The sequence below is a fragment of the Hippopotamus amphibius genome, chromosome 1 (genome assembly GCF_030028045.1).
Source record: "Hippopotamus amphibius kiboko isolate mHipAmp2 chromosome 1, mHipAmp2.hap2, whole genome shotgun sequence".
NCBI lineage: Eukaryota > Metazoa > Chordata > Mammalia > Artiodactyla > Hippopotamidae > Hippopotamus > Hippopotamus amphibius.
In genome coordinates this window covers 61,594,301-61,621,192 of record NC_080186.1, presented here as the reverse complement: position 1 = coordinate 61,621,192, position 26,892 = coordinate 61,594,301, and the positions used below count along the sequence as shown (strand labels likewise).

Here is a 26,892-nt window from a genome sequence, read left to right as displayed (position 1 = left end):
CTCCCTATCACAGTGAATGTCACTCATCCACCCAACTGCCTGTGCCAAAACTCTTGAGTTTTATCCTTAATTCCTTTCTCTCTTTCCTTCATTTGACAAATCAACCTGTCAGTATATCAATGTTATCCATGGTATCATAAATATATATGAAGTCTGTGTTCTTATTCTTAGTCCTGCCCTACTGCTATCACTTCAAATTAAGTCATCTTGTTTCTCACATGTGGTTAGACTGGAATACAGCTTCTTGTCTTCCTTACTCTAGTCTCTCCCATCCATCTACAGCCCCATCTCACATTCCCCACACTGCAGACCAGGTGACCTTTTTAAGACAAAAATCTCTTTCCTTCTTTCTCTTGTTTAAAACCTTTCAATGCTTCCCTTTTTCTTGGGTTAAGTTCCAAAATCCTAGCCAAGATCTACCAAGATCTGACCAGTAGGACTATCCATCCAGAAGTCTGAACACCCATCCCTTCTTTGTCTGTACATTAGTCATATTGAAAGTGTGCTCTCTCCAGACATACCATGCTGCCTCTTACCTCTGGGCCATTCTTCTGCCTGGAGTTTTAACCCATCCCACCCCACTTCTAACCTAGCTAACCCCTCACTACTCAGATTTCACTTTACAAACTCCCTCTCTAATCTTAACTCCAACTGAGTTAGATGCCCCTGCTATGCACTGCCACAGCATCCTCAGATTCTTAAACCATTACACTTACCAGTGGGTATTACAATTGCTTATTTTATTTGCTGCTTCCCCATTAGATTGTTGCTTTTGTGAGATCAAGTACTGTAACTGTCTTGGTCACTGTTTTTACAAAACCAACACAATGTCTAGAACACAGTAGTAGCATTCAAACATTACTTGGAGACTGGATATATCCACACCTTATGACCTTTAAAGAGATGATTCTTTTATCTTCCTTTCCTGTAAAAACTTTGACAGTTCCCTTATTCTTCTTTGCCAGGTTTACATTTTTTAGTTAATTGAACGTAGCAACATTTATGATCAGTCTTTATTTAATTTTGGAAAATGACCACTCAATTGTAGTTACTTATGTGCATAATATTGAAGAAGAACAATAACCAGGCCTTTGATGAAAATGGGAAACAATCATTAATTAGGTGTAATTTTTACTATAATTAATAGACCAAAAATAGAGGTAGAGGTTAACTAAACTTTTAAGTATGGATAATAAACTACAGTTTGCCTCTCATAAACTATAAACTACAGTTATAACTTTCATGATAAATTATGATAAATTACAGTTTGACCTTCATAAACTACACAGTTATGACTTTCATCAATATATTATGGCTGCACAAAGATTATCTTCATGGAAAAATACTTACAAAAACCTCCACTTAGAATTAAAAATGTACTCTGAAACTACCAATTTATGTCTCTACTTCACAATAGATCAATGTCAATTCAAAATCTTCTCTTTTGTTCCAATAAAAATTAATAACTCTACTTTCTGGTAACTTTTGCTTTCTCTGTTTCATGTACTTTCTCCCACATTCTACATGTTTAAATCATACCTTTCATACAAAGCCTGCTCAAATACCTCCTCTGCCATGAGGAGTTGAACACAAACTATTTCTACACTCAATTCTGTAACACTTTATCTGCACTTATCAGTGGCATATTATTTTAATTTGTATTTGTATCAATCATTTCTATCCAGGACCACTACATACACATATGTACTTGAAAATCCATCCTGGTGTTCACAGCACCCAGATGGGGTGCCTTTTCCTAATTAGCCTACCTGGAGCAGCAGACACTTTTTTTTCTAATTTTCACAAAGCTGTCTTAAATTGGAGGCAGTCTTATTTATGTATGTAATTCTTCTAGACTATAAAAAACTGAGAAGAGGAACTCTGTTCATTTAATGTTTATACACAATAGGTGTTTTAAAAAGTAGATGCTGAATAAATGAATAAAATCATAGTGTCTGGTATCACTTACCAAATTTGTCTCATTAGGTGGGATGTACTTCTCTGTTCCCATTCGCACAAGTCCATCATGGTAGAGAAATATTTTTAGTGGATCACACGATGTTACCAGAATATAAATTCGTAAATCAAACTTGTAACCTTCCATTAAGAAAGGCTTTTCAATGTATTCTTGAACAATCAAATGATCCTGAGATGGAAGTTTGTCACCATTTCTTATCAAAGAAATCCTAAATTTAAAGAAAAGATTAAAAGAATAATTTGTTATGGAGTCAGGATGTAAACAAAGTTATAGATAATACTCAAGAGGAAAGTGGTCCCATCACACACACACACACAGCATAAAAATACTGTCAGAAGCAACTTTTTTGGAACCATGGATACTAACCAAAAGTTTGTAACAACCAGGGAACATGCAGTAAAAAACAGTACAAAACAAAAACAGCTGAATCTGTGTAAAAGAGCTTCCTAGAATTTTAACTTACTCTGGTACCACCCCCAGCTCCCAGCTCAGCAGTGGCCTTGAGCAATAGCCCACGTTCCCAGTAAAGGTACTGGTTCTAGAAGCAGCAGAATAGACCTATTCTTGTGGTTGTTTTGTGTGTTTTGTTTGTTTGTTTAAATCAGTTGTGTGGTTCCCTGGACAATCTCAAAGCATTTGCTTTTATATTGTCTCTAACTGAGAAGTCTCCCAGTACCGAGGCAAATATTTGGCGGGGGGCGGGGGGGGGGGGGTACAAATGTCAAAAACATTTATAGACAAATGTATTAGTCCCTGCTGCCTGGGGCAATAAATAACAGAGAAAACAGCACACTAACTGCAAAGATTGGGGGAAAAGACTGGGCAATGACAATCTTTGAGAATAAGGGCTTTGAAAAGCTCTCACATATTTCTGGGATGCTAGAAGGCCACTTGCATGCCCAGGGCTAAATGCATGCTCATGAAAGACCTGAAAAGGCCCTAAGCTCTTACCTCCAGCTAACCATCAAGCTCTGTACAAGCAGGGAAACTACACCTGAGGAAACCCAGATATTTAGCTTACTAGACAGTAAATTATTTAAATTAACTATTTTATATTTGTTCAAAGAGCTAAAGGAAATCAGGTACAAAGAGCTGAAGGAAAACATGGGAATAATATCTCACCAATGCAGAATATCAATAGAGGTAGAAATTATTTTTTAAAGGTAGTGGGGGACGTGAGGTGAACCAAACAAATTCTGAAGTTGAAAAGTAAAATAACTGAAACAAAAATTCATTAGAGGGACTAAACAGAAGATTTAGGAAGACAGAAAAAGAATCAGCAAACTTGAAGATAAATCAATTGAGGTTAGTCTGAGGAACAGAAAGGAAAAAGAATGAAGAAAAATGAATAGAGCTCAAGAGTCCTACAAGACAACATCAATAATATCATACACTCATAATGAGAGTCTCAAAAGGAGAAAAGAGAAAGGGGCAAAAAGACTCTTTGAAGAATTAATGGCTGAGAATCTCCCAATCCGATGAAAAATATTAACCTATATATCCAAGAAGCCTAATAAACTCCAAGTAAGATAAATTCAAAGAGAGCCACACTAAGACATGTTTTAATCAAACTGTCAAAAGCCTAGAGAAAGAAAGAAAAAAATAATAAGACTGAGGCCATTCATCCCACCCAAGGCATCCTCATTAAGATAGCTAATTTTTCATCAGAAACAATGGAGGGCAGAAGACAGTAAGATGACATATTCAAAGTGCTGATAGAAAAAAAAAAAAAAAAACTGTTAACCAAGAAATCTATATCTTACAAAATATTCAAAATTGAAAGAGAAATTAAGATATTACCAGATAAACAAAAACTGAGAGAGTTTGTTGCTATTATACCTGGCCTATAAGAAATGCTAAAGATAGTCCTTCAAGGCTGAAGAAAAAGGACACTAGGCAGTAATTCAAATCTACACAAAGAAATAAAGAACATCTGTAAAGATGACTACATGGGTAAAGATAAAAGTCACTACTAGTGTAGTTTAGGTTTGTAACTCCCTATTTTTCCTATATTATTTAAAATACAACTGCACAAAACAATTATTATAAGTCTATTTTGATGAGCACATGATATATATATGGTGTAATTTGTGACAAAATATCATAAAGGGGGCAGAGGCAAATAGAAGCAAAGTTCTGTTGTTGTTGTTGTTGTTGTTGTCTTTACTGTTAAAAGTAATGATATTAATCCAAACTAGGTTGTTATAAATTGAGATGCTAAATGTAACCCCAAAGCAACCATTTAAAAAATAACTCAAAGAATATACAGTAAAATAAATGACAATGAAATTAAAATGGTACACTAGAAAATACCCATGTAATACACAAGAGGGGAGAAATGGAGAAACTGCGGTACAAAAACTATATCAAACATAAAGAACACAAATAGCAAAATGTCAAAAGTAAATCTTTCCTTATCAATAGTTACATAATAAATAAGAACAGATTAACTCTCCAGTTGAAAGACAAGATTTGGCAGAATGTATAAAAATACGCTCCAACTACATGCTGTCAACAAGAGCCAAACTTTGTATTCAAAGACTTAAAGATGCCACCAGAAAACTACTTGAGCTAATCAATGAATTTGGTAATGCTGCAAGATACAAAATTAACACAAAGAAATCTCTTTCATTTCTATACACTAACAATGAAAGAGCACAAAGAGAAATTAAGGAAACAATCCCATTCACTACCACAACAAAAAGAATAAAATACCTAGGAATAAACCTAACTAAGAAGGTAAAAGACCTGTACTCAGAAAATTATAAGACACTCATGAAAGAAATCAAAGAAGACACAAACAGATGGAGAGATATACCATGTTCTTGGATTGGAAGAATCAACATTCTGAAAATGACTATACTACCCAAAACAATTTACAGATTCAATGCAATCCTGCTCAAATTACCAATGGCATTTTTCACAGAACTAGAACAAGAAATTTTATGATTTGTATGGAAATGCAAAAGACCCTGAATAGCCAAAGCAATCTTGAGAAGGAAAGACAGAGTTGGTGGAATCAGGCTTCCTGACTTCAAACTATACTATAAGTCTACAGTGATCAAGACAGTATGGTACTGGCACAAACACAGAAATATAGATCAATGGAACAGGATAGAAAGCCCAGAGATAAACTATGGTCAACTAATCTATGACAAAGGAGGCAAGGATATATAATGGAGAAAAGGCAGCCTCTTCAATAAGTGGTGCTGGGAAAACTGGACAGCTACATGTAAAAGAATGAAATTAGAACACTCCTTAACACCATACATAAAAATAAACTCAAAATGGATTGAAGACCTAAATGTAAGGCCAGACACCATGAAACTCCTAGAGGAAAACATAGGAAGGACATTCTTCAACGTAAATCACAGCAAGATCTTTTTTGATCCACCCCCTAGAATAATGGAAATAAAAACAAAAATAGATAAGTGGGACCTAATGAAACTTAAAAGCTTCTGCACAGCAAAGGAAAGTTTAAGCAAGACGAAAAGACAGCCCTCAGAATAGGAGAAAATATTTGCAAACGAATCAACAGACAAAGGATTACTCTCCAAAATATATAAACAATTCATCCAGCTCAATATCAAAAAAACAAACAACCCAATCAAAAAATGGGCAGAAGACCTAAATAGGCATTTCTCCAACGAAGACATATGGATGGCCAAGAGGCACATGAAAAGGTGCTCAACATCACTAATTATTAGAGAAATGCAAATCAAAACTACAATGAGGTATCACCTCACACCGGTTAGAATGGGCATCATCAGAAAATCTACAAACAGTAAATGCTGGAGAGGGTGTGGAGAAAAGGGAACGCTCTTGCACTGTTGGTGGGAATGTAAATTGATACCACCACTATGGAGACCAGGATGGAGGGTCCTTGCAAAACTAAAAATAGAGTTACCATATGACCCAGCAATCCCACTGCTGGGCACATACCCAGAGAACACCATAATTCAAAAAGACACATGCACTGCAATGTTCATTGCAGCACTATTTACAACAGCCAGGACATAGAAGCAACCTAAATGTCCGTCAACAGATGAATGGATAAAAAAGATGTGGTACATATATACAATGGACTATTACTCAGCTGTAAAAAGCAATGAAACTGGGACATTTGTAAAGACATGGATGGACCTGGAGACTGTCCTACAGAGTGAAGTGAGTCAGAAAGAGAAAAACAAATACCATATATTAACACATATATGTGGAATATAGAAAAAAGGTACAAATCAACTGGTTTGCAAGGCAGAAATAGAGACACAGATGTAGAGAACAAACATATGGACACCAAGTGAGGAAAGCAGGGAGGGCTGGGGGGGAATGAATTGGGAGACTGGTATACCAAATTGTACACTCTAAATATATGCAGTTTATTGTTAACTGTATCTCAATAAAAGTTCTTAAAAAAAAATAGGCTGAAAGTGAACAAATGGAAAAGATAATCCATGCAAACAGTAACCAAGAGAGAACTGAAGTACCTATACTAGTATCAGACTAAACAGACCTTAAGACAGAAAGTATTTCAACAAAGAAGAACAATAATATAATAATTTTTAAAAGTCAATGCATCAAGAAAATATAATAATTATAAACACATGCACCTCACAACAGAGCTCCAAAATACATGAAGCAAAAACTGATAGAACTGAAGGCGGAATTAGTTCAACACTAGCAGCTGAAGTCTTCAATATCCCCCACTCTCAATAATGAACAGAACAATTAAATAGAAAACCAGCAAGGAAACAGATATAGTCCATGGATGAGAGAGGTGTACTTTACCTATACACTTCTGCATTACATGAGATAAACCGTGGCAGCACAGTATGTATACAGTACATACTTCTTCTCCTATTTTATTACTATAGTCAATTCAGATTATTATTTATACTAACATTAAATAAATATATATAAATATGAATTTTTAACATAATTTTTAACATAATTTTTAACATTTTAATAATTTAACATTTTAATAATTGAGAAAATGTGAACTTCGATTATTCCCCCCAAAATGTTTACCTTGATACTAACATATAGTGATCCAAATTTACATTAAACAATTAATATAAAATTTCCAACAAGACTGCATGTTTGTCTTTTAAATTACTAAACCACATTTTAAAATAATGTCTGATTAAATTATTAAATTATGATTAAAAGTTAAAAGGAAATGTGTTGAACAGTAATTTACCTGACAGCTGTATTTCCAAATACCTTTTTTCTCCACAGCACTCTAAATCAAAGATTAACATTACCCATGTGTTTTTATTAAAAGTATCCTCCACCACATTTTCTTTGAAAAAGTAAACTGCAGAAAACTAACATAAGAAAGCAAAAGTAAACAGTAATATTAAGTTGTATAATCTATCCTCAGCTAACATGTCTAGTTCTCAGCACTTAGCTTAAAATGTGTTCTACTCATTTTCAATCCAATTACCATGGCTACATAAAGAAAAAAAAATATTTGTAAAGCAAAGAAAATAAATATTTTGTGCTTGAAATTTTTTTTAAGATGAAAACAGTAACACCCTTTCCATTTCATTCTCCAAGTCAATTTAGCTCTATTGTAACAACTGATTTTCCTCTCCAAGCTTACTCTAAAACTATTATGAATGCAAATTTTATGTTCAAGAAAAAGTTAGAAAACATTTATTTTTCTCTGTTTTGTTGTCTCCTATCAAAGTCTCACAACCTGTTGATTAAATTTTTAAATTGAATTATTGAAGTCTCTGGGATAGGGTAAAAGGGCTCACTAAATATTTAGTTCCAAAAAAGCAATAGTTATGAAGTTATTTTATTATTTTTTTCATATTAGTACTCAACCATGAGCAAATGAGTCACATTTATTATTTCACCAATTTTTAAAAATTTTTATGTTTTCCAAATGAAAAATACCTACCCATGACCCATTGCACCATTAGCTGGTTTTACTATAAAAGTCTTCTGCTTTCTTTTTTTCTTTAATTCTTTCATATAGTTCTGAAATTGTGTATATTCAGCAGGGAAGATCCATGTTCGAGGAACAAAGGTATAATCCAAAGGCCGGGACTTGATCATTCTGTAAATTAGAGATAATATGAAAAGTAATTTCCATTCAAACTTATCTAAACTTTCTCTGTGCTCCTGACATTTACTACAAGGATTTGAATTCCCTCCGTTTCTTCATTTATTGATCCATTCATTGACTCATTTTTTAAAATGCCTATTAATCACCTACTATTTATTGGGCACTATTCAAGATACTAGGGATACATTAGTGAAAAAAATAGACAAGAATCTCTGCCCTGTGTACTAATTTACATACCAATAACTCAAACATGTGAGTACATACTATGTGTTGGCCACTGAGGATTAATATGGTCTCTGTTCTAAGGAATTTAATAGGCTATTAATTAAATACAGTGTGATAGGTGCAATAAAGGTATATAAGGCAAGGTAACATGTGGAAGGTGTCATTAACTCTGCCTTCGGGATCGAGGCAGTTAGTATGGTTCACGGCCAGGTGCCATTCATACTGCTTCTTAAAAGATGATTTGGAGTTTGCTGGGTCATCCATAGGGAATAATTTTAAATTGCCTTTGACCCCAGTGTTTTTTGAGTTTTACTACTTTTGTGAGAAAACCATAGAAGCCTCTGAGTCAGGTTTTGTTTATATCAACCACATCTGCCCATACGCGTGGTTTTATGGCTACAATGTATGTCCTGACATTTTTGAATTTGCTATAAATCAAGCTGCCTATTTGATATATAACTTACGGATATTGATACAATACTAGGTATAAAATGCTTGCTTTTGATTAATCTAAATGCTGCTTATTTGGTACATATTGATTCCCAATAACAATTTTTAAATTATTAGAAATATTTTAAAATATTACCGATTAAAGAAAATCTGATTGTTTCAAAAAGTCTTCTTTATAAATGTATGCAAGTCTTTTATAGATGAGCAGATACTGTTTCCAAATGAGATTAGTTAAAACCAAAATGGGACCATATACAGATGCAGAGAACAAATATATGGGCACCAAAGGGAGAAAGTGGGGGGTGGTAAGATGAATTAGGAGATTGGGGTAGATATATATGCTAATATGTATAAAATAGATAACAAAAAATTTTTTGAAATAAAAGTAAATAAATAAAATGGGACCATAGTATATAATACACACAGAAGTAGGACCTATATTGTAAGACTAGCGTGTGGAATATATAAGCCACTCGGCTTCCACAACTGGAGGGTCATACGGTTATCACATTTCAAGGTCTCTTTCAAGAGAACCCTATAAAAAAAGTTATGTTTCCACTACAAGAAGGAAAATAATCACCAACTTCATCTGTCAAATCCAAAATAAGCCAACCAGCTAAATAATCTCAGTACAAAATAGGCTAACATTGATTGGTTTGAAACATAAACACACACACACAAAAAAAATCTAAAAGTACAATAACAGTGCTAATGTACTTGTTTTTGTTTCTAACACCTTTACATGTATTTATTATATTTTTAACAATAATATGAAATTAGATCAAGTTAAAGCTTTGATAGAACAATATATTTTAAAACTAACCATGAGGTATTTATGAATGATACCATCCTTTCACTGTCATATTTAGAAAAAAAATCCAAGCATACAATTTATCAACTTTCTTAAAATAAAAAAATCTAATCAACAGAAATATAAACTGCATTAAAATTCTGCAGTATATTTACAATAACACTTTACCTGTTAACAGTTTTGCCCATGAAAGCAGATTATTACCCTAAATAAATGGCCTCTGAGATAAATACGTGTGCATGTATCGTATACATGTGCGTATGTATGTACGTGTACACACAAGCACCTATCACAGTGCCTGGCACATGTTAGATGCTCAATAACCAGTACGGTGAACACACATGCACCCACACATGGGAAATAACACAACAAACTAGTTCCTGCAAGGCTTAACTGAAAATAAGTATATATTGAACACCATGTACAGAAAACTTCTTACATTTAAAAGAAAAACTTACGCTGCTAGACATACAGCAAAAGTTCAGGATTCTTTTACAGTGAAAAGAACCCTGAAATTCTGGACACCAGGCTTCTCCTACAGCTCTGCTGTTAACTATTTATTTGACTTTGTACAAGATATTCATGTCTCTGACCCTCAATTACCTACTCTGCAAAGTCAAAGAACAGAACCAGGAAAATTTTAAAACCCTTCTAGTTCTAAAATCCTATCTCTTCCATCAAAATATCATTTCAAATCAATGTAAGTTTGTGAAAGATAGCACTATGACACTCAAAATGTAATTTTTGAACAGGTCTTCTCTACTACAAGAAAATGAAGATTACTTGGTCATATTTCTCGCTAGGAAATCCTTCCTACAGATCTCCCCCATTCCTGGAAAGTGGTTGATCCTCTGGAAGATAAAAAGGTAAACATTAATATTCTCATTGGCTTAATGAATAGATTCATTTATACTATAATACAGTTAGTTACATTAATCCTTTGAGTTCAATTTTTTTTAGTAAAAAACTAAAAAACTGATGAAAATGGACTTATCTGTTGCCTACAGTCAATTTTGTATAACCCTCTACACTAACAAGTAAGGAAGAACTACAAAATCTCAGCTGTCTAAAATTCCATGTATTTGGCTTTTTTTTTTAATATGTTTGTATTACATTCTAAAAATAAAATAATGAAGGCAAATTACACATAACTGACATTACAAGGGATATCTGCATTCAGATCTCTTTATGCAATCTATTTCACATCGTTCATCTTTAAGCATAATGCAAAGCACCAGCCTAGGAAGAGTTTTCCTCTATCAATTTTTCCTTAAAGATGGAAAGTGGTTAAAAGTTAAATCAGAGAGGATGCAGTTTTCAGGCAAAGAGTCAGTACAACTAGACAGCAACAGGCTATTCAGATAAATTAGAACTGAAATTTAATATGTCAATATATTTAGAACCCTATCTAAAGAAAATTATAATGGAATTCATAAAAAACTTTCCTACTGACCAAATAATTAGTCATGATTAATTTCCCACCTGGTAATTTTGCAACTCTGAGATCTTCTCCTGCTGAACAGCAGAATCACACCATATAAGGTTACTTGTTTCATCCTCATCTGGTGTTTTCATAAATCCCATCTCATCTATTACTAAACGAACTGCAAGTAAACAGTTAAGTTAAACCAAAATTAAAATGCTTCTGAAATACGTTCATTGTGAAAATCTCTTTTGATATATGTCAATTTTAGCTCACAGTATTTCACTTGTAAAATTTCCATTAGTTATATAGCATAACCTTATTTTTAGCTATGACAATTTATCTAATGCCAAATATATTCAATAGCAACTGAGAACTGTTCATAGGTGGCACCCCAAATTCTTAGTTTCAATTTTCTGCAATTTAACAGGTACACAACACTGTTAAAGAATCTAGTGATTATTCATAGCACAGTGAAAACACACACACAGCTGACACAACACCTCTACTCAGGAAAATGTACTTTTATGGCTTTTTCATGACCTTGGGCTAGGTATAAAAAAGAAAAAGATAAAAATAGCCCCTGATCATCAGACCTATCCTATACTTTCCACCTCCCTAGTTCAAATTATTTTTAGCAGTTAAAACCAAGTCAGCTATATTGACACAGGATACAAAGTAACGAAGCAGAATCAGAGTGGACATTTGGAAACTCTGGCCCTCCTATCTGCTCCCAACCCTCTAATCCTATGGAAAAAATTTATGCTCAGAGAAAATCTTGATTTTCAGATTTCACAATCTTGGATATCACAATTAACATATTGACATTTTTTCTTCCAATGAATTTCAAATTTAAAATAAAGATCAGCAAATACTTAGGATAAATTTGGGGTTCCAACAGAATTTGTAGGCTTAATAGAATGGTGTAACAAATTAACAGTTCTTCAATGTTTATTTTCAAACCTTTTCTTTTCACTGTCCTATATATGGGGAGATAGGGTAAAAAAGGGATTCATTGTCTGAATGTACTTGGCTCGAGTATAAAACTGCTGACCAGCCACCTGTTGGTCTCAAGTCCTAGGGACTCAATTTCTTTTTGGCTGAGGAGAAAGAATGGACTTTTTATGCAATAATGCCTAGAACATAGGCATAATAAAAGAAGAGGACAGTGACTGGAGACGGATGAGGTCAGCGAGGGGACTGTTGAGGTGAAGTTGCTTTTTTCCATGAGAAGCTTGATAAAACGTGGGGTTGCTCTGAAGGCCCAAATGACAACGTACAGTACAAGATTTGGGGAAGGGCTGATCCTCTCTCTGCCACAGACCACCATGCAGCATCGGCGTCCTGAGGGCCCAGGAGCTTCTGTGTCATCTAGAGCTCGTGGAGAGGGCAAGGACCGTAGTGACACAGCCTGGGAGGGTTCTTTCACTGGCTCACAAGCAGAAAACAATGACAAAGGCCAGAACTGCAGCTCAGGAGCAGACCCATTCCCGAGTTCATGGAAGTCACTGTCCCAGGCCTCTCAGAAACAACTGGGAAGACCTTGAGGAGAGAAATGGAACTGGTGGCAGTTATGCACGGAGGGAGTATAATGAGCTGCTGAAATGTAGGTATTAAGGTACACATGAGCTGGTGAGGCTGGGAACGTTCAAGGTACATAACAACGGTGGGAAAGATCCATTCTTTCTTTAGATTCTCAAAATCAAATTTGTAAGGTCGGTCATACGTAAATCTCTCTCATTAGGAAATTCAAAGCTCGGAGAGCTGACAAAATTGAACTTCAAAGAAAAATACAATATTGGGTATTAAACTGTCACTTTTTTCCAGCTAAGCTATTTAATCATATTTTTGTTTTAACTGAAATTTTAGAAATCAATTGGCATTTTTTTAAGTATACCATCCTCCACTGCATAGAAAAGAAATTCCTTTAACATGTCAGTTCCAAATAGAAGGTTGTGAGCAGCCAAAGCCTCAATCCGTGCTTTTAAATGTTGGTCTTTTAGGAGCTGTCTTTACAAAAAGAAGTGAAATATTTGCCTCAATATTGTGTTTCTACCAAACCAAACTTCCTACTGGTAAAATAGAGAGAACCACACCAGCCATTTTTCTCACATTTCCCCTTGCATAATCAAGTACCCCTTTCTCCAACCTGTCTTGTCCCCATTTAATGAAAATTACCAAAAATACATTCCTCACATATTTGTCCTACCTTTTTTGCCTTGACCCATAGAGCTTTCAGAAGCTGTTCAGGAGTTTTAAAAATAGGAATCCATGCAACAACTCTCTAAATTTTAAATACAGAGGACACCTTAATGTTCCTCAATTTAAATTGCAATTCATATTTTATTTAGGCAGTATGATATAGTAAAAAGAACCCTAAATTTGGAAACAAATTAATTCAGGTTCAAGTTCTACTCTTGCCATCTGTACGACCTTGAGTAAGTTGCTAACTCTCACTGAACTTCAGTTTCTTCAATTGTGCCTAAGGGGAATTTTAAAAAGTAATAATGTAAAATTTCATAATGTATTAATTATAGGACTACTGTGAGAATGTAGTTCACCACTCCACAATGTGTCTCCATGAGGAATTATGGGAGAAATTTCTCTCACGATTTGGAAATAGAAAAAATTGCATTTCCCTTGAATAACCATTATGGTTTTATCTTCTGGGCACTGTGTATTCTATAGCTGATGATGTTTCAAATATTTGCTTTGCTTGCTAGGAGGCTCAGAGTGAAATCCGTGCACATCTCTAACTATAGAAGATTTCATGGAATGCAGTTTGTATTTTGATCAGCCAAAAGATTCAACTTATTTTACTCTTTTAATTTTTCCTTATTTATTTTCTTATTGCTGTTGGCCACTTCAAATTCACTGTTAGACTGAGGAAAGTCAGGGAAAAGGACAACAAGGGAGTAATGCAGCCTATTCCATAGGGTTATTGGAAGATTAAATGAGGTAATTCATGTGAAAATATTTGGTCCAGGGTTATAAAAGAATTAATATTAAAACTAGTAGTGGTCAAAGTATTCTATGAGGGTGGGTCAAAAATTATCCACAAGCTGGTTATATTAAAACTTCTGTTGGCTGCAATGTCTTATCAGCACTTTCCATTCAAGGCTACTGTCTCCCTAGTCACTGCTGTGCAGGTGTGAACATGTTACATTAGTTCATTTCTAACTGGGGTGCAAGCAAAAATGGATGCCCCACTTGTGACTTGCATGAAAGAAGAGCAGCGTGCAGTGATTCGTGTTTTGTGGTCTGAGGGTGTACCTGGTGCCGTTATTTAACAAAGACTTTGTGCACAGTATGGAGAAAGTGTTTTGCCTCAAAGAAGTGTGTATGAATGGATAGAGATGCTTATTGAAGAGCTGAAGCCTAAAGTTCAGATTAAACGCAGAGGACTGCTATCAAGGGCGTTGTGATCTTGCATGACAATGCATGTCCGCACACTTGTGCCCACACTGTCAACACTCTGCAAAAACTTCATTTTGAGGTGTTAAAGCATCCTCCCTATGGTCCTGATCTTGCTCCATCAGACTTTCACCTGTTTGGTCCCCTGAAAGCAGCCCTACAAGGACGAAGATTCACTTCTGATGAAGCTCAGCCTAAGACATTTTTTAACAAGGGAATATGAAAGCTTGTTGACAGACGGACAAAGTAAATTGAAAAGCAAGGAGATTATGTTGAAAAATGATGTATTTGTCTTTTCTAAAAGTTAATTAAAATAAATTCTACAGCCAGAGTGTTGGTAATTTTTGACTCACCCGCATATATGAGGAAACAGGCAACACTAGGGGAAAAACACAAGTGTCCTGACTATGGCTTAATTATCTTTCCATTATATAATTCAACCTGTCAAAGAAGCAATAACTAAATTACAAGAAGTAATCTGTTGCATATCACTAGGTTAAATAAGGAAAAGCCAAGTAGCACTTTCTCCTGGACACACAGCCCATTGTCTCTTTCTCTCCCCATCTTTAGCTCTGTATTCTCCCAGCAGTCTCTGGTCCAAGTCTCCAACCTTGATCTAGACAGGGATTTTGCTTTTGCTAAACACAACTGAGCAGGCTCATCTGGATGGAATCAGTATGAAGAAGGCTAATGCAACTTCAGCCCTTGGAAGTGAGAGGGAACTACACTTTAAAACACCCTCCTTTAGATCAAGTTCCTTATAAACCCCACCAGGACCTTAAAAGCAAACAAGAGGATAAGTTAATACTGCCCATTAATGACTTGTGTCTTCACTCTAGAAAATGTGCTGCAAATAATTCACATCTCATCCTCCGACATTAACTTACCCAAAGTTTTTTCCTCTGAGGAACACTTATTGGGATAGAGTATTAGGGGATCTCAATTTCTACAAAATATTCCACTGATTACTGGTGAACTTTGGTGAATTACAATAAGTGGAAACATGACTCTCAAAGATTTATAAGGGTAAGAATAATTAACATCCTTGAGATTTACATGGTTTCAACTCTTTTAATGCAAAATTATTTTTTAAAAAGAGAAAAATTATATGAGTACTTGTAGAAGTAATGAGTTTCACAATTCTAGGCAAAAGTATCTTAATTTAAAGCAATTAATTCTTATCTATTCTCTCCACTACAGATACTGCTTACATAAAAAAACTAAAATTCTATTAATAAAATGCAACAGTATCACCAAAATAATTTTAAAGCATACAGAGAAATATGTTCTTACGCTATGAAGTCAGATTCTCATTGTTTAACATAAACCTCAAATTCTGCACTTTTCATTTTACATTTTACATTTTTAATCTGTTTTAAAAAAGATTTACAAAATAATGAGTGTTAAAGATTAAACACAATTTCAGCGCCAATTGAAAAATGCATTAGAATAATACAATTGTCCTAAGCATATCTGTATTTAAAGATTAAAGCTAGAACCACTGGGTTTTACTGCTCATATTATTTTATACTTGATTTAAAAACTAAGTATTATCTCCCATTCTGAGGGTTGTCTTTTTGTTTATGGTTTCTTTTGTTGTGCAAAAGCTTTTGTTTCATTAGGTCCCATATGTTTTTTTTTGTTTTTATTTCCATTATTCTAGGAGATGGGTCAAAAATGATCTTGCTTTGATTTACGTCATAGAGTATTCTGTGTTTTCCTCTAAGAGTTTTATAGTGTCTGGCCTTACATTTAGATCTTTAATCCATTTTGAGTTTATTTTTGTGAAGGGTGTTCTGACAAAGGATTAATCTCCAAAATACACAAGTAGCTCATGCAGCTCAATATCAAAAAAACAAACAACCTAATCAAAAAATGGGTATAAGACCTAAATAGACTTTTCTCCAAAGAAGACGTACAGATGGCCAGCAAACACATGAAAAGATGCTCAACATCAGTAATCATCAGAGAAATGTAAATCAAAGCCACAATGAGGTATCACCTCACACCAGTTAGAATGGCCATCATCAAAAAATCTAGAAACAATAAATGCTGGAGAGGATGTGGAGAAGAGGGAACCCTCCTGCACTGTTGGTGGGAATGTAAATTGATACAGCCACTATAGAGAACAGTATGGAGGTTCCTTAAAAAACTAAAAATATAACTACCATATGACCCAGTAATCCTACTCCTGGACATATACCCAGAGAAAACCATCATCCAAAAAGAAACATACACCCCAATGTTCATTGCAGCACTATTTACAATAGCCAGGACATGGAAGCAACCTAAATGCCCATCAACAGATGAATGAACAAAAAAGATGTGGCACATATATACAATGGAATATTAGTCAGCCATAAAAAGGAATGAAATGGAGCTATATGTAATGAGGTGGATGGACCTAGAGTCTGTCATACAGAGCGAAGCGAGCCAGAAAGAGGAAAACAAATACTGTATGCTAACACATATATATGGAACCTAAAAAAATAGAAAACAGTACTAATGAACCTAGGTGCAAGACAAGAATAAAAATGCAGATGTAGAAAATGGTCTTGAGGACATGAAGGGGAGGGGGAAGCTGGGACAAAGTAAGAGAGTAGCATTGACATATATACACTACCAAATGTAACACCGATAGCTAGTGGGAAGCAGCTGCATAACACAGGAAGATCAGCTCGATGTTTGGTGATGACCTAGAGGGGTGGGATAAGGAGGAAGGGAGGGAGGCTCAAGAGGGAGGAGATATGGGAATATATGTGTAAATACAGCCAATTCACTTTGTTGTACAGTGGAAACTGCACAACATTGTAAAACAATTATACTCCAATAAAGATCTGAGGGGGAAAAGAACTATTAATCAAAGTCATATATATTTAATCTAGTCCCATCAATAACTAACTTTTTAGTTTACATTGATGTTCTATTTCATTACTGACATTTATATATCTCATAAAAAAGAAAATTTAATAGAAGGCATTCAAAAATCCGTTACGTGAAAGATAATTACCTTTGAATTTCTACATTGTTTTCAACATCAAATTAGTTTTTCCAACAATTATGAAAACCTCATGATTCTGAGGAGACCTACCAATTTCAAACTTTGTCCCAGCAACATTTGCCGTAATAGTTCCCTTCTTTTTCTTCTTTCCAACTTTCCTTTTCATTGTACTTTGATAAGGCAATTCTGTATTCAGATCCAGGGGAGAGGGTCCCTGAATAACTGTAAAAGAAATGTAAACAAACCAAACATCAGTGAAATAACGAAAACTCCATAGCAGAGAACATAAATGCCCCTCCCACAAGGTAAACTTATAAATTTTGATTCTTTAAGAGTTCCCAATTAATTTTTAATTCTTTAAAAATATTAGCAGTGATGATCTATAATGCCTTCATACAATAGAGAAGCATGATTAAACCCAGCCGCTTACCTCTTTCTTGAGGCAGAGATGGCATTCTCGCCTGTGCCAATTAACAAGCAGTGTGTGCTGCTGCTGTACAAGCTCTTAGGAAACCGGGGAGGCCCGCATTAGGCTAAGTAGGATATGGCTCCAAATCACTGGACGTTCCTATCATATTATCTTGGTGGAATCCTCAGATTTCAGGACACTGAATTATGAGATAAGAAGATATCTGCAGGGATTTTAAAACAAAGGCATTTAAAAAACAACTTTCATGGCATTTTTTTGACATATGCCAATATTCTTTTTAAAAGTCAAGTAACGATTCAAGTTAATGTAGTTAATCAACAAATATTAGTTAATGTATTAAACCTTATGTAAAATGCCAAGCAATAGTCCCTTGTTTTACAAAATGCAGTCTAAAGGAGGAGGTTTTATTTCAGTCATGTATCATATTTACATACAATAAATAACCTGCTTTACACAAACAAGAACAACAATAACAATATTCACTAAATTTATTGAGCACTTACTATCTCAGGCCACTTAAACGACTTAATCTTTCAACAAAACTATAAGGTAGACGCTTTTACCCCCATCTAACAAATAAGTTGAGCTCAGAAAGGACAAAACTTCACAAAGAAAGTAAGTGATATAGTAGAGATTAAAATAAAATCTCTGATGTCAAAACCAGTGCCCTTAACCAGGACTCCATACAACCTTCAACCCAAAGCCTGAAACTTAGTTGCAGCTCCACTTTTAATATGAAACAGTGAGATAAGTGCCAGTGCCAGCGTAGAGGTCACATGCTGACAGAATGGAGAAAAAAGAAATTCCCTTTTAAGGCGTGGGGGGGAGGGGGTGACTTCATAAAACAGACCACATTTGAACTATGCTTCCAAAAGAGGAATGGTTTTGAAAGGCAGAAAGTGGGAGGAGTCATTACCATGCTGATCTTGTCTGGGCACACAGAGGGACACAACAGACATTTTGTAATGAATGGACTGATTAGATCTGGCTATGCCTCAACATGGCCTATGTTACACTTCACTTACATCTTCATTGTGTGTATGAACCTAGGGGTTGTGCCCTGACTATACTATACTGCCCAGTCGATACTACTAACTTTCTAATTTTTCCCTTCATACTTCAAGAATCTTCAAGTTCTTGTAAAATGTCTTGAAACATAATGAAAAGTTATAAAACCTATCACAAGAAACAAAGGTATGATATCAACACCTTTATCAGGAGATTATCAGGTTTTTGTGAAATTCAGAAGTATTTAGAAATGCAGCTACATAAAATGTGACTCACATACATCACTCCCAGCAGTCATTATTAATAAGACTTATTTGTTTAATAATAAACAAAAAGTAGAACCTAACTTGTTCTCAAGTATCATTTTCACTAGAATAATTCTCTAGAATAATTCAATATCAAAGCTAGGGAACTATTATTTATTACAGATCAAATGTGGGCAGGCACTATGTTTAGAATCTAAGCTATTTTACCTCATTAACAAATTTGGAACTTAGGTATCTTTTCCCCCAATTTTCCAGACATGGAAACTAAGGCTAAATAAGTTAACTAAATCAAGGTAACACAGTTTAGAAACAGAAAAGCTGGGCTTTGAACCCAATTCTGTCTGATTATCTATTCTATTCACATTGAGCCCCACTATTTTCAGAGAGCGTGCTAATATGCTACACAGATGTACAAGAAGTTTGCCACCCTATTGCAGTCCATACTGCAAGATATGGGTGTATTCTGGGAATTCATGACACTTCAAACCAAACAGTGAAATCAAAATCACAGTAAACATCCCTAACCTGAGGAAAGCTGCCAATTCCAAGCTGGAAATAGACTAGATCAGTTTTCAAACTAAAAGAAAGGAATAGTCTAAAGTTCAGTTTGATTTCTTTCCGGATGCTGTCTGATACCTCAGGGAGGTAACTATTTGAGTTTACAAGTCCTTGTCCAACACCTTGTTACTGGAGTAAACAAAGGTCCTCTAATGGTAACGGAGTACTCATCACGCTGAAAGTAGGTGACAAAGTCAACAAGAGTTTGAGAACAAGGTTTGCCTAACTATACTAACAATAAATTAATAATTGTTATAGACTATAAAAACAGATTTATTAATTTCTGACTTAAATAATGAGCCTAACAACTTTGATTTGCATAGAGCTCAAAACAAGAACTGTTATCCCTTCCCCCAACCACACAAGAATTTAAAGGCCTTAAAATTATTCTCTTCATAGTTATGCTGAACTCCATTTATGGTTTGGTGAATAACAATAAAAGTGCTCTAACAAACTCCAGGACTTCATTCTGCCATCTCAATTCTAACCATTTCACTTTATTCTAAACAAGAGATTTGAGATGACAGATTGACCACACCATTCAGATTAGCCATGGTTACCTACTTTCCAAAAGGAGAAAACATGTTTCAGTTACCTCCAAAATAAGCCAAGTTTCCCTTCAAAGTAAAATCACCTGAGGCGCTTTTCAAAATCCTGGTATCCAAGCCACAGCCCAGACCCAGGTAGGGCTTAAGCATCAGCATTGGTAAAGCTCTCCAAATGATCCTAGTGTGCAGCTAAGGTTGGCAACCTCTGTTGTAAGCACATAACTGCAGTAAGGCAAATAATTACAACATATACATATAAAAGTGTAAGAAAAAAGAAAAACAAAGATGAAAACCCTTATAACTGTATTAAAAAGGTCAAATAGGTAAAAGCCATCTATAAAAATCCTCATATCTAGTTCAACTAAACAAATTAGGAGAAAAAAAGAATTAGAAGATCAGCAGAAATTGATTTCTAAGACAAAATTTTATTTTGCAAGTAAAGAAGCCATTTCCAAAAGGAATCAATTTACCAAAATATCAAGCAAATATTAACCTTAAATGTAGAACTTCAAGTGCTACCATGCAAAACAACAGCTACATAGGACTGAAACAACAACAAAAATTCCAATACATTTATGATGGAGTACACTTTCTTGCCAGTTCTTCCCACTGAATTTCTACTGTCACTTAAAATCCAAATATATTTCCACTTTTTCCTTAAAGCTTCCTCTGGTCATATCTGAAGAAATTCATTTCTCCCTCTTCTGGTCTATCCTAGAGACCATTATTTGTATCCCTGGCATATCACAAATCACAAACCAAGAAACCAAGCTCTGTGAAAATAAGTGGTTTTCTTCTATCTTGTTCACCTCTCCACTCCCAGAGCCTAGAACAGTGCCTAATACAGTGCTCAATAAACACTTGTTCATGAATTTAAAAAACAATCAATCAACTAACATTAAAAAAAAAATCAATTAACTGACACAATCAATCAGTCAACGGAGTAAGAAGTGGTGGTTATGGAGCTCTGAGAAGCAAAATACATATTTATAACATACTACTTTCACATTTTTAAGTGAAAACAGCAAAGTGCATAAAGGTTTACATTTGTGTAAAATGATAGGTGAATACATGGATATATGCACAGAGCAGTGGTGGACTTTTGTAGCTGGGGGCAGAGCTAAGGGAGGCTAACTTTCATGTACACCCTGTAGTACCCCAAGCACGTAACACCTACTTAAAAAGTTAAATATATGTGATAAAAGTTTGTGTCAACATTATCATGTTGATAACAAAAACCATCAAATTTTATATTTCATTTAGATGAAAATAATTTCATTTAGAAGAAAATACGGTAGAAAGACCACTGAACTAGAGGTTAATCAGAATTCTCATCTTTTACTGTGCCGTATACCAGCTAGATGACTTAATTTCTTAATATATAAAAGAAAGGAATTGATTCTTTCTAGCCCTAAAGTCTAAAATGTCAACCAATGAGGATATCATTGTTGATATTTTGGATGACAACAAGATGAAGACAAAACTTCTTTTGTGTAAAAAACAGGAAAACTCAGACCTTCCACAACAGTTCCCCCAAATCTATGCCCTGGTGAACTCTTTGTACATATCTGTAAGATTGTAGCTTACCACGGATTACTAAAATAACCTAAAAAAGGGCCAGTGGGAACCAAAATTAGAGCTAAATTGAAAATATTTAAAATAACATTAAACAGAAATGTAATAAAAGCTGTTTTTCTGGTGATGAGAGGAAGGAGAAGGGACCCAGATAAACCAGTACCTACCTATACTAAGCACATTCACATAATTTTATGTGTTATTTAGTCCACACAAAGCACTTTTGATTCTAATTTTACATATGGTAAAATTTACATTCCATGGATAAGTAACTTGCCCAAAGTCACACCTTGACAGGTGACAATGAAGTGATTTGTCTCTAAAGCCCATGTTCTTTCCCATTTTTTGTGCTACCTCCAAAACTCAGTCTTTAAACATGACATATTAAAAACTTCACAAAGAAGCCTAATTCTGCCTGGCTGCAACTAGCAGTATCCAGATCATCTTCTTTCTGATTCAAGAAAGTACTGCAATTTAACAAATACTGTTATGTATCAGGTATTGCTGTCAGTAAACAAAGTAGATAAAAATTTACTTTCTCTGTAATGCTTGCATTCTAGTTGGAAAGAGACAAACAATAACAGTAAACATATTAAATAAGTAAACTAAAGAAATTTTCTTAGGTCAGTCTTCCAAGGCAATAGAAATAAAAGCAAAAATAAACAAATGGGACCTAATAAAGCTTATAAGCTTTTGCACAGCAAAGGAAACATAAACAAAATGAAAAAACAACCTACAGACGAGGGGAAAATATTTGCAAATGATGTAACTGACAAGGACCTAACTTCCAAAATATACAAACAGCTCCTATAATTCAATACCAAAAAAACTCAGTCGAAAAATGGGCAGAAGACATAAACAGACATTTCTCCAAAGAAGACATACAGGTGGCCAATAGGCACATGAAAAGATGCTCATCATTGCTAATTACTAGAGAAATGCAAATCAAAACAACAAGGTACCACATCACACCATTCAGAATGGCCATCATTAAAAAGTCTACAAATAAATGCTGGAGAGGGTGTGAAAAAAAAAGGAACCTCCCCCTCCCCCCCCACCATACTGTTGGTGGGCATGTAAATTGGTGCAGCCACTATGGAAAAAAGTATGGAGGTTCCTCAAAAAACCAAAAATAAAATTGCCATATGCTCCAGCAATCCCACTCCTGGGCATATACCCAGACAAAACTATAATTCAAAAAGACACATGCACCCCTATGTTCATAGCAGCACTATCACAATGGCCAAGACATGGAAGCAACCTAAATGTCCATCAACAGATTAATGGATAAAGAAGATATGGTATATACATACACTGCAATATTCGTCATTAAAATGAATGAAATAATGCCATTTGCAGCAACATGAATAGACCTAGAGTTTATCATACTAAGCAAAGTAAGTCAGAAAAAGAAAGACAAATACCATATGATATCACTTATATGTGGAATCTAAAATACGACAAAAATGACCATGTCTACAAAACAAGAACAGACTCACAGATATAGAGAACAGATTTGTGCCAGTGGCGGGGGGGTGAGGGAGGGGGGGAGATGGGGAGAGAATACTGGGAGTTTGGGATTAGCAGATTCAAATTATTATACATAGGATGGGTAAACAACAAGGTCCTACTGTATAGCACAGGGAACTATATTCAGTACCCTGTGATAAACCACAATGGAAAAGAATATGAAAAAATATATATATGTAAAACTGTCACTTTGCCATAGAGTAAAAATTAAACACATCTGTAAATCAACTATACATCAATAAAATTTAAAAAAGAAAGAAAGAAAATGCTAAGTTCTATGTCAGGCAAAAAAAGCAGAGCTAGTAGTTAGGATGTCAGGAGTGTTGGGGGAAAGAGTAAAGGTTTGCAATTTTAAGTACTGTATCCAGATAGGCCTCACTGGGGATGATATTCCATGAAGGGCAATGACTCATTATCACAAGTGGAATTGATTATATTATGCATATGTGAGCATACGGGCAGGTAAGCATGTGTGGATGTGAACATGTATAATAGGGAGGAAATGAAGAAACCTACTACTTTCCAGGTACTGAACAATCTTTCAGCCTTTCAACATCATCCTCCTTCCTAAATTCTAGTTTTCCTACGTCATTTTCTACACTGATTTTTATGTTACTGTTTCCACACTGACAAGGAGTAGAACAAATACTTTTCACAGTGTATGTAACTAGTTTTATATGTTTCTGGTAGTGTATCACTTTTCTGAAGGAAGGAGGCACCAGATAGATCCCAACCACACTCTCCACCTTGTATGCCTTGTAGTGACATCAGATTGTGACACACTCCTGAGGACTCTCTTTGGTTCTCGGGCTCCCAGCAAAAAATGTGTAGTTTTTGGCATCTAGCTTACACCAAAGACTGGCAAGAGTGCTCCACACATCATAGTCACACAGAAAAAAGCTGTCAGAGCAGCCATCAACCTAACAATAAGCAGTCACCGTGCCAGAGGGAAAGAAAGTTTGCAGGATCTTGTCCCAGCAGCTAATGACACACACAATGTCTGCTCACAGTTCAATGGCCTGAAGCAGTCACATGACCCCAGCCAACAAGAGTTAGGACCTGCAATCATAGCAAATGTCTAGCAGGAAAAAAAGCCAGCAAATAACACTAAGAACCATCACAGACTCAGACCTTGATTACTCCCTACTTGAACCTAGTTTCTAGTTCTCCACAGCCCCACTGTATAGTATTCTCCCCTGCCTGGAAACAAAAAATTGCTGAGACTCTGTATCAGGTCCAGTCTACCCCTCAGCCTTACACAGTGGATAATAAAACTTCTCTATCCTGAGCTTTTATAGAATGAAATAACGATGGTGAAGAAGAGGAAAAAGACAAGCAAGAGGAAGAGGATGGGGTTGACACAGTCATTTATGTAAAACATACTATGTGCCAGGCACTCTTCTAGATTTCTACATATAAAACTCTGATCTTCGCAACACTAAATGGTGTCCCATTATTATTATCCCCATAGACAGTTGTTTAAAGAAAAGGGGTATCATCAACAATGATATTAAAACACAAATAAAATATTAAAATAACAATTTTGCAAATCTGCCTCAAGATAATTCTCTCTGGATGTCTGTCTAAACTGTTATCATCTGATGAAAGATCTTTTGACTACTACTTCAAGAAAAACAAAAAATAATAAATATAACAAAAATTATATCCAATTAAGCTTTTACTCTGTGGGAAAAATGCTCGCCATACACACAATGTATTATTTGCAGAGAGGTTATTTGCAAGTAGCGCTCAGAAATCTATTATTTAATCAAAATCATCAAAATAAGGTAGCTGGTTTTTTTAGGTAAAAATAGTAATATTTCCAAACATCAGGTCATAAATACAATTTTGCCCACTGCTGTGTTTTTTAAAACACCATTAACTTTCAGCAATTGGTCCTCAAACCAAATTCTATTTTTATTTTCAAATGTGTTATTTTTATTTTCAGAGAAATGATGCATTTTCTTACATAAGATAATGAAAGTAAATGAACATGTGCTACTTTTCAAACATTAAAATTTGAAGTGTTTCTCATTTGTTTTAAATATTACTAGGATTAGATTTAATGTGAGCCCTGGACCACCAACTTCAATTTTAATGTGCATACTAATTACCTGGGTATGTTGTTAAAGTTCAGATTTTGACTCATTAGGTCTGGGGTGAGGCCTGAGAGTCTGCATTTCTAACAAGTTCCCAGGTGTGTTGGTCTACAGGCCACACTTTGAGTAGCAAGGCTCTAGACACCACAATGCTTAATACTATGCTATTAGCATTTTAACTTAAGGCCTTTCTTTATAATATGTAAAAATTATGAAATTATAAAATAATTTTAAAATTCATGTAGTGATGTGAAATTGTACATTAATATTAAATGGATCCATGAGTCAAAAAAATTAAAATAAAATTTAAAAGGTTGGGAAATGCTGACCTAGAGCAGTGATTCTCAAAGTACAGTCCCAGGAAAAGCCGCAACAGCATCGCCTGCAAACTTATTAGAAATGCATATTCTCAGATCCAACCCGAGATCTTCTGAATCAGAAATCTGGGGGTGAGGCCCACCAATTGACAAGGCCTCCAGGTGATTCTGATGTAGGCTAAAGTTTGATAACCACTGGACTAGAGGGCCAAGTGCCAGTGGCACGTGCAAACCCCAAGAAAGTAAGGGACACCACGACTGGAGCCTATTCTCTCCTCACTGGTCTTTTGAAGCAAAGTCATGTAGATGACTTAGAAATCACCTGGCCAAGTAACAAGTAAAAAGAGGAGAAAGCACATGCCACACAGGGCTCTGAGCACCTGCAAAGGAAGACATTTGCTACAAAGGATCTCATTTACTACTGCAGACAGCCTGTTAAGTGAGGTAAGGTTTTGTTAATCTATAAAGATGATTTATACCCCTTGCTTGACCCCAAACCAGTTGCCAATGCTGACCAACAAAGACATTCATTTTAAAGATAAGCAATCTACCAAAAATGATTAAATATTTGATGATTAACAGCAACTACAAAAATCTATTATATACCCTCCAGTCCCAAGTACTGGGCAGGAGCATGGGAGCTTGATCTGAAAAGGTCATGGATAGCAGAAAGATAGTGGGGGAGGGGACGAAATGAACATCAACAGGAAAATACATACACTGTGGTACACTCATACAGTGAAAGTACTATACATAAGAGAAAATAAATGAACTAGAACTACATGATGAATCTCATAAACAATGCATATCAAAAAAAAGCTGAGGAATATATACCATAGTACATTACTTATATGAAGTTTAAAATTATTAAAACAATAATATATGATACACATTGAGATATATGTATAGATCCCTTAGGACTTAATGCATATGAAATAAAATTGTAAATAACTACGTGGGGATGATAAACAACCCATGATATCTCTTGAGAGAATGAGAGAGCATCCAACAGCTAGCCTTGTTTTACAGAAAGTAAGCATCTATGCTCCTATATATGCCAAACATGTAACTCTTAATATAAAGAATGAATATACCCTTATCATTTTAGCCTTTTGAAAGAACAGGTAGAAATGAAATAGCCAAAGTACTTTTGTTTGAACCACTATATGTCTCCTTGGAAGTA

The 26,892-nt window shown here is 35.1% G+C and overlaps 1 protein-coding gene across 1 annotated transcript in view; it reads right to left on the bottom strand.

Moving 5' to 3' along the window:
* Nucleotides 1–26,892, bottom strand: part of TTLL7 (tubulin tyrosine ligase like 7) — a 152,685-nt gene that overhangs the window by 83,969 nt on the left and 41,824 nt on the right. Inside the window, exons 2-7 of the mRNA XM_057714942.1 lie at nt 17,809–18,010; nt 17,469–17,600; nt 11,023–11,144; nt 10,324–10,391; nt 7,887–8,045; nt 1,970–2,186 (exon numbers count right to left, since the gene is read on the bottom strand). Of these exons, the coding sequence (XP_057570925.1) occupies nt 1,970–2,186; nt 7,887–8,045; nt 10,324–10,391; nt 11,023–11,144; nt 17,469–17,600; nt 17,809–17,833 (723 nt within the window). The 5' untranslated portion in view covers nt 17,834–18,010. The remainder of the gene's footprint in view (nt 1–1,969; nt 2,187–7,886; nt 8,046–10,323; nt 10,392–11,022; nt 11,145–17,468; nt 17,601–17,808; nt 18,011–26,892) is intronic.